This window comes from Mizuhopecten yessoensis, unplaced genomic scaffold (assembly GCF_002113885.1).
Source record: "Mizuhopecten yessoensis strain PY_sf001 unplaced genomic scaffold, ASM211388v2 scaffold6211, whole genome shotgun sequence".
NCBI classification, from domain to species: Eukaryota; Metazoa; Mollusca; class Bivalvia; order Pectinida; family Pectinidae; genus Mizuhopecten; species Mizuhopecten yessoensis.
In genome coordinates, this window is record NW_018406436.1 from 937,074 (window position 1) to 951,685 (window position 14,612).

Consider the following 14,612-nt stretch of genomic DNA (forward strand, 5'->3'; position numbering starts at 1 on the left):
GATGCGACGGTGAATTTAAAGACCAAACGACAAAGAAAGGGAATATGTTCATAAATCAGCGAAGAGGCGATAGAGGTCACCACACAGTGTTGCTACGTAGACTGTACACAATATTTCACTAGTTGATGCTTGAAGGCGACTTAATCTCATCACCTGAAAATGGATATACTAGAAAAGTTTGACATTAGTAATTATCAAGTGTTTAAATTTTCTTAATCTTTTCTTTGTATGTTGATAGGTCTTATGTCCTATTTTTAATTTGAAAGAAATGTAACAGACAAAAGCCATCGTTATACGCATATCTATGTGGACTTTACCTAATGTATGGATTGGAGTCATAAAGTAGAACGTTGCCTTGTTCAGTGTGAATAGTTGAGTGCTAAAGTCAAATATAATATAATACTTACTGTAACAAAAGTTGTATGTAGATTGTTCTGAGAGAAATAACTAGTGTTTTATACCAAAGGCAATAGCATTGAAACTTGTGAGTATGTCACATGGCACACTTTAAATTACGTATTTGGGGTTATTGGGTTAACATTATAATTCTATATACAAATTAAGTAACTACATGTTTTTGTTTTGTCTCCAACCATTACTCCAAAAATCACATACAAATTATATGATATTTGGGATACCTCTGATTTGTGACCGTCTAGTACTGCTTGACTTCTGGGGAATCTAGTAATTTCCTTGTCGTTTATTAGCCGCCGTATCAGACACGTGTGAAATATCAAGTTGACCCGAACCGTTAGGGAATGTTAATAGCACTTGTAGTTGTATTGTGTACATGTGCAGTTTTTAAAAAGTGTACATGCACATAAATGTCTTATATTGTAGTTGTTTTGTGTACATTTACAGTTTTTAAAAAGTGTACATGTACACAAATGTCTTATATTGTAGTTGTTTTGTGTCGGCTGCTATCGGCCATCGTATAAAATAGAATAAAGGTGTACTTTTCCGTTCACATAGCAGTTTTACGGAAGCCTAATAGTTTCAACTTCGACGATTAAAACGCCATTTTGTTATAGCAGTTTAACGATTTAGTTATCTCGTTTTAACGCGATAAGGCATATTGAGACTTCGCTTCAGGTGACATTAACCTGACTAAATAAGGAAAACTTTAGGGCATAGCTTTAAAGGTTATGATAAACGATAAATGTTACTGACTGATATCAGACAAGCATACTTTATCAGGAACAACACAACCGTTACATGTAAAGAAGAAATTATTTTGTTCAAACTGAGAAACCTCATTCGTTTTTCGAAGAGTGCGTGTATAAAAGTCCTAGACCGATATCAAAGAAACAGGTGTAAATTATTAGATTTTTATAGCAGTTATCGCTATATTAGAGAGACATATTACAGTCACTCATTCTGATAACTTCTAACACAATAAGCAATGTCAATTAACAAACATTAAATGAAAAATACATGTAATAACTCTATGTACTCTGTCTAGTAGCCAACAAGGCAAACTGGTGCTCCGGCTCTGGCAACTTTTGTTGGACTTTTGTTTCGGTAGGTACACCCTAAACCTCATTCTTTTTTGCCGGATAGCAGAGAAATATTTGAGTTTTATATTTTTATAGCCTAATTTGTGTAAATTTGAGTTTTCGTACAAGTCTTGAGGGGATAGGGGTATGCCAGGTGGTCTGTTTCCCATTCAAAATTATCTTGGCTCCTTTAACTAATTTTAAATGATAGACAAATGATAAATACACACTTTGATATGAAATGATTTCAATTCAATGTACTTTTGTGGCCATCACATTAAACCAATGGCGAAGAACGCTGCAATGAAACGGAATGACGAGCTAGTATGATTACCGTCGAAGGAAAATACCACAAATCATGCTACCAAACATACACTTCGGTTGAACATCTTGGATGTCTAGCTGCAGGCTCAGAAGCAAAAGAAAAAGGAGATGAAGAAGTAAAAGAAAAATCTGACCTCCACAGCAGAGAAATGAGTTTTCTTCTACTTGAAGTTGAGTCCGAACTTTTTACCAATCATGTGTACGAGTTAACTAATATTCGCGATAGGTACATAAACATCCTGTCTACAATGTCAATTCGGCAGGAACCAACATAAGTCATGCAGAGTCCAAGCACGTCTTATACAGCATTAAGAGCTCGACTAACCTTCTTAACGCGCGAATGTGTCGCTCAAAAAGTGAACTGGTCTATGCAAGCAACATCAGCCATGAGAGGGAGAGGGAGAGAGCGAGAAAGAGAGAGAGAGAGAACTATTGATTCATCAAGTGTTGAATGATGCAGCAGTTCTAATAAAACCATGTAATTGAAAACATGTACTGGCCTTCTGAAGTTTCCTCCAAGTTCAAATGATATAACAAAATGGAACAACAAATTGGACATCGTCTGTCCTTCTTCCTACCACATCTTATCGTAGGGACTGCGAAACAAAGGGGAAAAAAACAACAACAAAAAACCCACTCCTGTTGATGACAATCAATATAAGCGCATTCTGGCAATTGGCCAAGACATGTATGCTACTGCAAGAGGGCGAATCCTCACACCGAAACATGTTGCCGTCACTAATGCCATTCACCATCTGATAAGGAGCCGGGAATTTATAACAATGTTAAACCGTCTGACTAGGAGTCGGGAATTTATAACAATGTTAAACCGTCTGACTAGGAGTCGGGAATTTATAACAATGTTAAACCGTCTGGGACACTGGCTATCACATGACCAGCGACTTCGCATCGAAACGTCGGTGGCTGATCAGCAACAGTCTGCAAATGATGAAGTTTTCATTCCGAGCAACATTCAGAACCACGTCTTCACCCAAAATGGCAGCCGATATTAAGGATTTCAAAGAGGCAAAGGTAGACGGCAAACAAACTACACCATGCACCAATATGATAGTCATATAACGTAAACATCATAATTCGTTGGTATCTGGATATTTTAAGGCTTCAACGCAAAAACGAAAACGGGCTCTAGAAGATGGTAAAGAACTAGCACTCAATGCATTCGTATCTCCTAGAAGACGACCATGCCCTTCAATCCAGCACAACTGCCTTCCAGAGGTGTTTCAAACAAACAATACTGCCAATAGACGAAGCATGGGTTCTGTGTAGGGCAATGCCGAGAAAAAGTTTTACTCTTGAAGCCAACAATGAGCAAATACAAAATGTTCCAGTTTATGTAGGTTGTATTGTGTTCACTTAATATTTCATAATTGGGTGGAAAGTAGGTCACTTCAATGGATGCTTAAGTTTGTATTCATTATAACACAACTTGTAGCAAAACAAAATACCCATCACCCTCATCTTGTCAAGGCCACATTTTCTGTACATTGCCTTCATTAACGGTATGTGTGGATGCGCCGGTTTTGCAAAATCGACTGACTTTATTTCACAAATTAATCACATCAGCCACTTTAATCAACTACAGGACGAATTTGATCAACTCCACAAATGATAGGAGTAAGGGGCTTTTCCCTCCAGCTGTGTCATTTGTTCAAATTAAAGGGCAGCGTATCTTGAATAGTTTGTCTGTCAAATGCAAAGAAATATGGTAACATTAACCCCAAGGATGACAAATGTATTTCCCAGTCCCCCGTTCTTTCTCCTCGAACAAAGCATATGAGTACAATGTATGTCAACCATGTCAAAGTATTCCTTCCAGAAAGCATCTGACATTTTGGAAATATATCAATGATACATTTAAATTGAATGGGGAGTAATAATATCATGAAATGCATGGAAGTTATCCTTGTGTATACGTTCAGTGATCCGTCATTTCATCCGCTATTTTATCCGTGTTTTACCAAAGTCCAGACGTATACCGGAAGTAGCTTGATGAAGTTTGATGTAGAACTATCACAGCATAGGTGGTGGGCACGTCTATCAAAAAAAAAAAAAATGAATATATAAAACTAGAAAGGTGAGGAACCCAGCCCCTACCAGCGGCTGGCAAAATTGAGGTAATTTTGTTTGAAGTATCACAGAAATTGTATCCGCTAAAATCCTTCCCACAGCGTAGTCTCGATCGAAAGTAGGGACATTAATCTTTAAATAACACCCATTATATATCTTCAAACCAGTGTAGTTATTTCGTAAGCAGTTTCGAAGCTCGCGAAAATCACCGATTTGTGTTCCCTCGGACACGATCCGGAACATTTTTTCGAAACAAATTCTTCATTCGGTACACAGAATAGCGGACGACGTAACATTAATAAACCATTGAATACTCAAAGATAAGGTCCAAACAAACTTGCTTACTTGTTTTACGCACCACTAAATTTCTCCTCTCGTGTCCCTCAAGTATTTTCTCCGCAAGATTTCACATTCAGCCCGCCTTCGTCCACCATCTTGGAGAATTTTATAATATGTAACACGCAAGCTGATTGGTCTAACGGCCGGTTAAAAATAGACGAAAATAGCTCGACCAATCAGCTTGCATATTATAAAATTCTCCAAGATGGTGGACGAAGGAGGGCTGAATGTGAAATCTTGCGGAGAAAATACTTGAGGGACACGAGAGGAGAAATTTAGTAGTGCGTAAAACAAGTAAGCAAGTTTGTTTTGACCTTATCTCTGAGTATACAATGGTTTATTAATGTTACGTCGTCCGCTATTCTGTGTACCGAATGAAGAATTTGTTTCGAAAAAATGTTCCGGATCGTGTCCGAGGTAACACAAATCGGTGATTTTCGCGAGCTTCGAAACTGCTTACGAAATAACTACACTGTTTTGAAGATATATAATGGGTGTTATTTAAAGATTAATGTCCCTACTTTCGATCGAGACTACGCTGTGGGAAGGATGTTAGCGGATAAAAGTTCTGTGACACTTCAAACAAAATTACCTCAATTTTGCCAGCCGCTGGTAGGGGCTGAGTTCCTCACCTTTCTAGTTTTATATATATATTTTTTTTTGATAGACGTGCCCACCACCTATGATCACAGAAGATGAATTGGACGACTGACAGGTGAACGTATATATAGCCTAGGTAATGCTTCTTAGCAGTCATCACTTTGGTTATATTCGTACGAATATCAGGCACATAAACCTTAACAGACACTTATTTTGCACTACTTGAATAATGGAGTGTCGGCCAACTCATGTTACTGTTGTCGCTGCCATTTGTTGATAAACAATCGGTTTATAGTATTGCTGTAACTAAGTTAGATACTGAAGTGTACGAACGGACGAAAGGGACGGCGATTTGTAATACAAGGGTTTCTAGAAGTTCCTATTTTTCATAACAGTACAGTCGTCCTATTGTATATGTCAAATAATTGGTCCTCAAAAGAAAAAATAGCATGCTGTGTCCAGTTTTCCATTCTGTTATATATATATGTGCCCATCCAGTTTCTGTGCCCATCTATTTATAACGCGTATGTACGTGTACTGTACAAAAATGTGTGTACTGTAACAGTCCAAAATTTCGGAAAGTGTGTTTGCAAGACAAATAAAATATTATTTTGACTTTCGTGTCAGCTATATTTTAATGACAACAAAATGTTTCGTGTAGAATAAGCTTGTTATAACGGGGTTGAGTCCTTCCGTACTTATGAAGGGAGACATATTGTATTAGTACTGGTTCTTCTACTTCTTCTGGTTCTTCTAATTGCAACTTGTCTGGACCATACATTTTAAACAGTTCAAGATATCATGATGAAACATGGGGTATGCCTGCATCACCCACAGAAGGTATGCAGTGCACTGAAATTAGGTCACTGTGACCTTCACCTCAAGGTCAAAGGTAAAATAAGTGCAACATTTTCAGTAAATTCTTGTCCGGTCCGTAAATTTTAAACCATTTAAGATATCTTGATCAAACTTAAGGTATACCTTCATCACCCACATTAGTCCGAATTATTCTGACGTTTTATCGACTTACCGGTAAGGTGTGCAGTGCACTGGAATAAGGTCTTGTGCTGACACTATATATAGAGTTATAGCTCTTTGTTAATTTTATACCGAAGTTTGTCTGCAGCCTAAGTTCCATGTTATTTTTCCTACGTTGTAGAATAATTAAAAAGTTTAATGGTTCAGAGTCTACACACCTTAATCTTGATGTGACCTTTCTATAAATTCTTCCAAATATGCATATTGGCTAACAAGGGGAGACATATGTTTTTGTTCACAAAAACAAATTTCTTGTTTGCTTTTGTGTCCTGACCTGCATGCTCCTCGCTGATGTAAAAGAAGTGTTTATATTTGCCAAACATGATGACAATAATAAACTTGCAGTATGTGTGCAGTAATGCACAAAAGGTCAGAGCACAGAAACTGGACCTGCACTGAAACTGAACTTATGAGAGTAAATAGAGAGTGGGCCCCCATTAGGGAAAGAAGTAAAGGGTCCAATATAGACGGAAAAGTGGTAAATCCTTCTCCAACTGTACTGATGTCAGAAGAAATTTTCACTGATTTTGATCTGGAGCATTCTTTGGCCAAGAAGACTTATAATAGTATTAAATAAATACAGATTCTCAATCTATTGTTGAGTATGTTCAACCATTTATTATATTTTTTTCATGATACATATTCACATTATATTTTCATATTTTCTTTGTAATAAATATTGATGAAGTCTTGATCAAGTACATTTTCTTTCATCTGTATGAAAGCCAGATTACATGTATATTTTCATGATAGCAAGGCAAGAATGTCTATTCCAAATAATGCCCCCATGTCTGGCCTCCAAAAATTGATGGTTGCCCCATAAGCTTTTATCTCACATCTTACAGCACATCTTTTATATCCTTGATGTTATTTGCTAGATAGTAGACCTCAAACAAACTTGAAGTTTGAAAAAGGCCACCAAAAGCATGAGAAACTGCATAGTAATTGATATACTGGATCAAATAAATGACATGAATTTGAAAGTATGAATTTGAAACAGGGTTAGACTTCAATATTCTAAAAGTTATGTCATTTTCCCAGTCATTCAGGCTTTTTGGACACAGCTAGATAAGATGGCGAGTGGAGGGAAGAAGTCATTCCGTAATTCTCTGAAGGAGTCGCTGACAGGCTTTAAAAAGTGTAGCCTTAAAAAGACAGAAACGAAAGTAACCACAGCAGGAGGAGAGTCATTCATCGAAAGTCATGACGAAGACGGTAAAACAGTGTCCAAGAAAACAGTTGGCCAAACGTACGGATTTGTGGGGTGGGGAATTCCCGACATGCAAGTTGGGGAAATATTACCAGGACTTTTGCTGAGTGAGTTACAACTTTTGTGTTTCTGTATGTTAAGTGAATGAAATGGTGATTTACATGTTCATGTTTGTTTTACTATAATTTTTATAATAGATAAAACTTAGGTACATAGAAATAGATACATGTATTGTGTTCAGAAATTATCATGGCTATCAAGGAAGAAGTACAGTAAAACTTGTATCATTCGCCACGTCATTTTCAGCGACCATATTGCAATGTCCCTTTTTCTTGTTTTCTGAAGAATACTTTATCCGTTTCCCCCAAATTAGCGTCAAATCCCTTTATAATGCCAAATTTTCTCTGGACAAATGGTGACAGTATATTGAGGTTTTACTGTAAATCAGACCAAAAGGACAAAGGCATAAAATTTGGAGTGAATCAAGATCTACAGATTTAGATAGGTGGAATATTTTCTGCAGGTTTGGTATAAGTATAAAGTTACCCTGGGTCAAGAGAAATTAATTTTGTAGCTATACATGTATAAGAAACTAAAAAGACATAGTCCGGGGCCAGCAGGGTGGCCTAAAAGTGGGAAAAGGGGCAAATTATTAAAATACTTCTCCTTTATTATGAGTGAAGGATTTTATTTAACCTGATTTGGTATAAATGATCCTTGGGCCAAGTAGACATAAGTGTGTATAAATGAAAATTGTGGCCCCTGGCCTGCAGACAGAAGAATTGTGTCCCCATAGGGAAAATTTGTTAAACTTTTAAAATTTACTTGTTTCTAGGCAGTTGAAGGAATATTATGTAATATGATGTTCAAGTAATTAGGTTTGGCAGAAAAGATAATTTAATAAAGCAGTAGTTGTAATGGAATTCTCAACACTCATATCTATTTATACTGTCATAGTTTTAGATTATCAACTCTGATACCAATCAAGCAAAAAGTCACCTGTTTTCATCAGTGTTCCATTCACTAAACTAAAACCAACAGCTAACCAAAATTGGCCATTTGTTCTTTTTAGGTCACCTGAGCAAAGCTCAGGTGACCTATTCTAATCGCTTTCTGTCATCGTGCGTAAACTTTTAACATTTTCAACTTCTTCTTAAGAACCAGTGGATGGATTTTTTTCAAACTTGGTCAGGATCATCCATGGTAGATGAGGCTACAAAATTGTAAAATTGGGATTCCTACCCAACCCCAAAGGGAAAATTAACCAATATTTCAAAAATCTTCTTCTCCAGACTCAGAGGTACTACATTCAATTTCAGTGCATAATAAGAAAGATCATCAGCGGCTTTATATTAGCTGTAAATTTCAGGACCCCCGAGCTATCCGTTCTCCCTTGGGGAGGGGGTAAAGTAAAGTTTACTATAGTTTATATAGGGAAATAACACTTTTGGGTATATTTTATCCATTTTCAGCAGAAAATTACTCAAACTTAGACAAAATCATCTTTGGTGAATGAGAGTACATATATGCATGTATTACATTGTAAAATTGGGATTCCTGCCCGATCCCCAGGGGCTAGGGCGGGGCCCCAAAGGGAACATTTACCAATATTTTCAAATTCTTATCCTTAGATGACATGAAAAGTATTGTATTTCACTTAGTTTACATGCTGATTTCCACATCACATCTAAACAATAAAATAAAGCTACATGTACCAGTACCTATGATATAACTCAGGTGACCGCTAAGGCTCTTGGGCCTCTTGTATCTTATCAGTTTGATCATCATGAGTTACTTCCCTTTGGTCTAGGTTCCCAGGATGTGGCTTGTGACCAGGAGACACTACTGAATTACAACGTAACTCACATATTAAATGTGGCATCGTTTGTGGATGAACATTTTCCAAGAAACTTCACCTATAAATCCATGAAGATGGACGACCATCCAGATTTCCAAATCTCACAAAAATTTGAGGAAGCTTTTAGTTTCATAGATCAAGGTCGAGTAAAGGACACGGGTGTGGTACTTGTGCATTGTAACGCTGGAGTGTCTCGTGCTGCGACCGTTGTCATCGGCTACCTGATGAGTCGCGAGGGTATGACGCTTCAACATGCATATGGTCATGTAAAGGATAAACGTCCCGCTATTCGCCCAAATGATGGATTTCAAAGTCAGCTGAAAGTTTATGGAGAACAACTGAAAAGACAGAGATGAAGAAATTCAATCTGAAGCTGTTTCACCTGAATCTGTTTCACCTGAAGCTGTTTCACCTGAAGAAAACTGTTGATTAATTTGTTTTTTTATTTATTGATATTATTTACTGTATTGTTATTTTCACAATACCAATTCTCTAGTCACAAAGCCGTTTCAAAGGACACTTTTTTCATACTTAATTCAATCACCATGAAGTGAAAGATAATGCAGTACGTACATATATAGCCTGATGTACGTGATATATCGTGACAAGTCTGATGTATGTGATACATAGTGACAAGTCTGATGTACGTGATATATCGTGACAAGTCTGATGTATGTGATATATCGTGACAAGTCTGATGTACGTGATATATCGTGAAAAGTCTGATGTACTTGATATATCGTGACAAGTCTGATGTACCTGATATATCGTGACAAGTCTGATGTACGTGATATATCGTGACAAGTGTGATGAACGTGATATATCGTGACAAGTCTGATGTACGTGATACATCGTGACAATGTATCGTGACAAGTCTGATGTACGTGATGTATCGTGACAACTCTGATTTACGTTATATATATCGTGACAAGTCTGATGTACGTGATGTATCGTGACAAGTCTGATGTACATGATATATCATGACAAGTCTGATGTACGTGATATATCGTGACAAGCCTGATGTACGTGATACATCGTGACAAGTCTGATGTATGTGATATTTATCGTGACAAGTCTGATGAACGTGATATATCGTGACAAGTCTGATGTACGTGATTTATCGTGACAAGTCTGATGTACATGATACATCGTGACAAGTCTGATGTATGTGATGTATATCGTGACAAGTCTGATGTAAGTGATATATCGTGACAAGTCTGATGTACGTGATATATTGTGACAAGCCTGATGTATGTGATTTATCGTGACAAGTCTGATGTACGTAATATATCGTGACAAGTCTGATGTACGTGATATATCGTGACAAGTATGATGTACGTGATATATCGTGACAAGTCTGATGTACGTGATACATCGTGACAAGTCTGATGTATGTGATATTTATCGTGACAAGTCTGATGAACGTGATATATCGTGACAAGTCTGATGTACGGATATATCGTGACAAGTCTGATGTACGTGATGTATGGTGACAAGTCTGATGTACGTGATATATCGTGACAAGTCTGATGTACGTGATACATCGTGACAAGTCTGATGTACATGATGTATCGTGTGACAAGTCTGATGTACGTGATGTATCGTGACAAGTCTGATGTACGTGATATATCGTGACAAGTCTGATGTACGTGATATATCGTGACAAGTCTGATGTACGTGATATATCGTGACAAGTCTGATGTACGTGATATATCGTGACAAGTCTGATGTACGTGATATATCGTGACAAGTCTGATGTACGTGATATATCGTGACAAGTCTGATGTACGTGATATATCGTGACAAGTCTGATGTACGTGATATATCGTGACAAGTCTGATGTACGTGATATATCGTGACAAGTCTGATGTACGTGATATATCGTGACAAGTCTGATGTACGTGATATATCGTGACAAGTCTGATGTACGTGATATATCGTGACAAGTCTGATGTACGTGATATATCGTGACAAGTCTGATGTACGTGATATATCGTGACAAGTCTGATGTACGTGATATATCGTGACAAGTCTGATGTACGTGATATATCGTGACAAGTCTGATGTACGTGATATATCGTGACAAGTCTGATGTACGTGATATATCGTGACAAGTCTGATGTACGTGATATATCGTGACAAGTCTGATGTACGTGATATATCGTGACAAGTCTGATGTACGTGATATATCGTGACAAGTCTGATGTACGTGATATATCGTGACAAGTCTGATGTACGTGATATATCGTGACAAGTCTGATGTACGTGATATATCGTGACAAGTCTGATGTACGTGATATATCGTGACAAGTCTGATGTACGTGATATATCGTGACAAGTCTGATGTACGTGATATATCGTGACAAGTCTGATGTACGTGATATATCGTGACAAGTCTGATGTACGTGATATATCGTGACAAGTCTGATGTACGTGATATATCGTGACAAGTCTGATGTACGTGATATATCGTGACAAGTCTGATGTACGTGATATATCGTGACAAGTCTGATGTACGTGATATATCGTGACAAGTCTGATGTACGTGATATATCGTGACAAGTCTGATGTACGTGATATATCGTGACAAGTCTGATGTACGTGATATATCGTGACAAGTCTGATGTACGTGATATATCGTGACAAGTCTGATGTACGTGATATATCGTGACAAGTCTGATGTACGTGATATATCGTGACAAGTCTGATGTACGTGATATATCGTGACAAGTCTGATGTACGTGATATATCGTGACAAGTCTGATGTACGTGATATATCGTGACAAGTCTGATGTACGTGATATATCGTGACAAGTCTGATGTACGTGATATATCGTGACAAGTCTGATGTACGTGATATATCGTGACAAGTCTGATGTACGTGATATATCGTGACAAGTCTGATGTACGTGATATATCGTGACAAGTCTGATGTACGTGATATATCGTGACAAGTCTGATGTACGTGATATATCGTGACAAGTCTGATGTACGTGATATATCGTGACAAGTCTGATGTACGTGATATATCGTGACAAGTCTGATGTACGTGATATATCGTGACAAGTCTGATGTACGTGATATATCGTGACAAGTCTGATGTACGTGATATATCGTGACAAGTCTGATGTACGTGATATATCGTGACAAGTCTGATGTACGTGATATATCGTGACAAGTCTGATGTACGTGATATATCGTGACAAGTCTGATGTACGTGATATATCGTGACAAGTCTGATGTACGTGATATATCGTGACAAGTCTGATGTACGTGATATATCGTGACAAGTCTGATGTACATGATATATCGTGACAAGTCTGATGTACGTGATATATCGTGACAAGTCTGATGTACGTGATATATCGTGACAAGGCATGTAAGATGTCATTGTGTTTACTGTTGAAGGGTCAGTCAAATTTAATATAAAGATGTAATTTAAGCATAAAATCAAAACTCCTCCACTGTTTTTAAACAGTTATTAAAAAAAATATTACATGATTTGACAATAATATTTCTTCTCTTCATTTGAGAAGGAAACAAAAAACATGGCCTGACATGCAGTTTTATTTTTTTGCTTTTCATACAGTTAAGATTCAGGATAATGATGAAAATGTTAAAAAAAAGTGTTTTAACTTCATCAATATCTTTATTTTATTTAAAGAACAATAACAACCTCAACTGTTGTTTATTTATCTGTTATCTATTGATTTATTTATCTAATGAAAATAGAGAATATTATATTTTCACCTATCAGTAAAGTTATTTGTTGTATTTTAAGAAGAATGATGGTGACCTCAACCGTTTACTCTTATGATATTAATTAGGTAGACAATTATACTTCCACTAAAGGCAGCCTTAAGAAAAAGATATCCTTTTCACTTTACACGTGTGATTGTAAGTTTGTGCTGGTTACAACACCTGTCAGATACAAAGCTATTGTTTGTTGTGGTACATATGTAAGGTCCCAATACCGATTTGTAACAGTTACCTCCCTTACTGGGGATTGTAAACGAAAAGTGGAGGTAGGAGGTCTAGGGCTTGGTGGCAATGTAAGTTTTGTTAGTGTTTTTGATGTTTTTTACAATTACCTATTTAAGGAATGTTTTTCTCCTTCGTGTAGTTGACTAGGTGATTACTGTTATAAAGAATGTGTAAATAAATCCCATACAATCAGTTTGTGCTTCAATCTAATTAAAATTATATCTTCACATTGCTACCGTTTACCGATATGTCGCGATATAATTTTAATTAGATTGTTTGTGCTTGTGACCCACTATACTTACCTCTCAAAACCCAGAGAAAAAGCAATCATTTCAAAATTTATTTAAATTTGTATCCTTTTAATTTAACAACTACATATATATACAGTATGTATTTTATCTTTCAAGACAGTATGACATGTAGTTGATTTGATAAGAAACAACCGAAAATCTTTGTAGAATTATTTTTATGCTGAATTGTTCATGTCGAACTGTGTTGACATTGACCAAAAAGCTCATCTCCTGCCAGATATCTTGTTGACGAAATCACAGAATTTGTCATGTTTCAGTTTGTGATAAATTCTACACGCTTGAACATTACGTGTATTTGTTGTTTCGTGTATCTACACCAGTACATGTAAATAATGATATCTTTAGGAATCCTGTAACACCATTTCTCTACGACAGATTTTGATGTACATGATGTTTTTGTTTTTATTTTTAAGAAGAAACAGTGCTAGCATTATATGTTTATTTTCATATTTTTAACTACAAGGTCTGCATATTGTTATGAAATTTTGTTATTTGAACTTCAATGCTTTAATTGAATAAATATCTTATGTCTGTGATAATATTGGGACTTCACTTGTTTTTTTGTCAGTTTATTCAAGCCTTAGCATACACATCACCCGGCAACAGAGGAAATGAAATTGTCTGCTAAACAGTCATATTTTAAGAAATACTGAAGTGTGAGATGATCTAGTAACATGTTTACATATGAATATTCCACAGTGATAATGTACAAGTTAGACCTTCCCTATAATGGGAGTCAAGTGTACATGATATATGTATGTTGAGAAAAAGAAAACTGAAATCAATATTCGTTTTTAAGTTCATAATTTATTTCAACTTTCTTGTATACTGGAGACAAATTTTCTAGGGTTTCTAAACATTTACACAGAATCATTGTCAGTTCGAGGAAGTTTTACAAACTATTCTCCCTGACAACCCTACAGGTCAATGGAACAAGCTATATAGGAGTCCATTTTCCTATCATGGGGTTGGCAGGTCTGAGTTGCACAATTTGACTTTTGAGACGCTGTTGACAATGATATTGATGTATTCACTCATCTTCACATTTATGTCAGTTTGGTTCAAACATATATAATGAAATGATTTGTAAAGCTATGAATATCTGTATATAAAAATGATAGATTTTTCTTTCTTCCAACAATGAATATATTTGTCATAACTTTTTATTTCTATCATGTGTATTTAGATAAAGACATGTGAGCAGTGCCGGTTACTTCCTGTATGTGTCGCTATAATTATACAACCAGCTGGGGTTCAACAACAGTATGGCATCGACATTACTTTGCTCCGTGCTTTGTTGTAACGAGCTGGTCCTACCATACAGGTGAAACTGCACTGTCTGATATGTCGTTAGTAAATATGGG

At 36.5% G+C, this 14,612-nt stretch overlaps 1 protein-coding gene across 2 annotated transcripts; it reads left to right on the forward strand.

Annotated features, from left to right (window-relative positions):
- Nucleotides 1–3,815: 3,815 nt before the first annotated feature.
- Nucleotides 3,816–10,100, forward strand: LOC110451820 (dual specificity protein phosphatase 19-like). 2 transcript variants are annotated; one of them, XM_021500018.1, is made up of 4 exons: nucleotides 3,816–3,850; nucleotides 4,933–4,962; nucleotides 6,927–7,202; nucleotides 8,906–10,100. In XM_021500018.1, the coding sequence occupies exons 3-4, from the start codon at nucleotides 6,959–6,961 to the stop codon at nucleotides 9,307–9,309; spliced, it is 648 nt and encodes a 215-aa protein (XP_021355693.1). In that variant the 5' UTR covers nucleotides 3,816–3,850; nucleotides 4,933–4,962; nucleotides 6,927–6,958; the 3' UTR covers nucleotides 9,310–10,100. The 2 variants fall into 2 exon arrangements, with proteins under 2 accessions (XP_021355693.1, XP_021355692.1); XM_021500017.1 differs by lacking the exon at nucleotides 3,816–3,850 and having other exon boundaries at nucleotides 4,933–4,983.
- The last annotated feature ends 4,512 nt before the right edge of the window (nucleotides 10,101–14,612 follow it).

Coding starts and splice junctions, on each gene's coding strand:
- LOC110451820 (XM_021500018.1), top strand. CDS start 6,959: ATGGCGAGTGGAGGGAAGAAGTCATTCCGTAATTCTCTGAAGGAGTCG. Junction 7,203..8,905: donor ATTACCAGGACTTTTGCTGA/GTGAGTTACAAC, acceptor CCTTTGGTCTAG/GTTCCCAGGATGTGGCTTGT.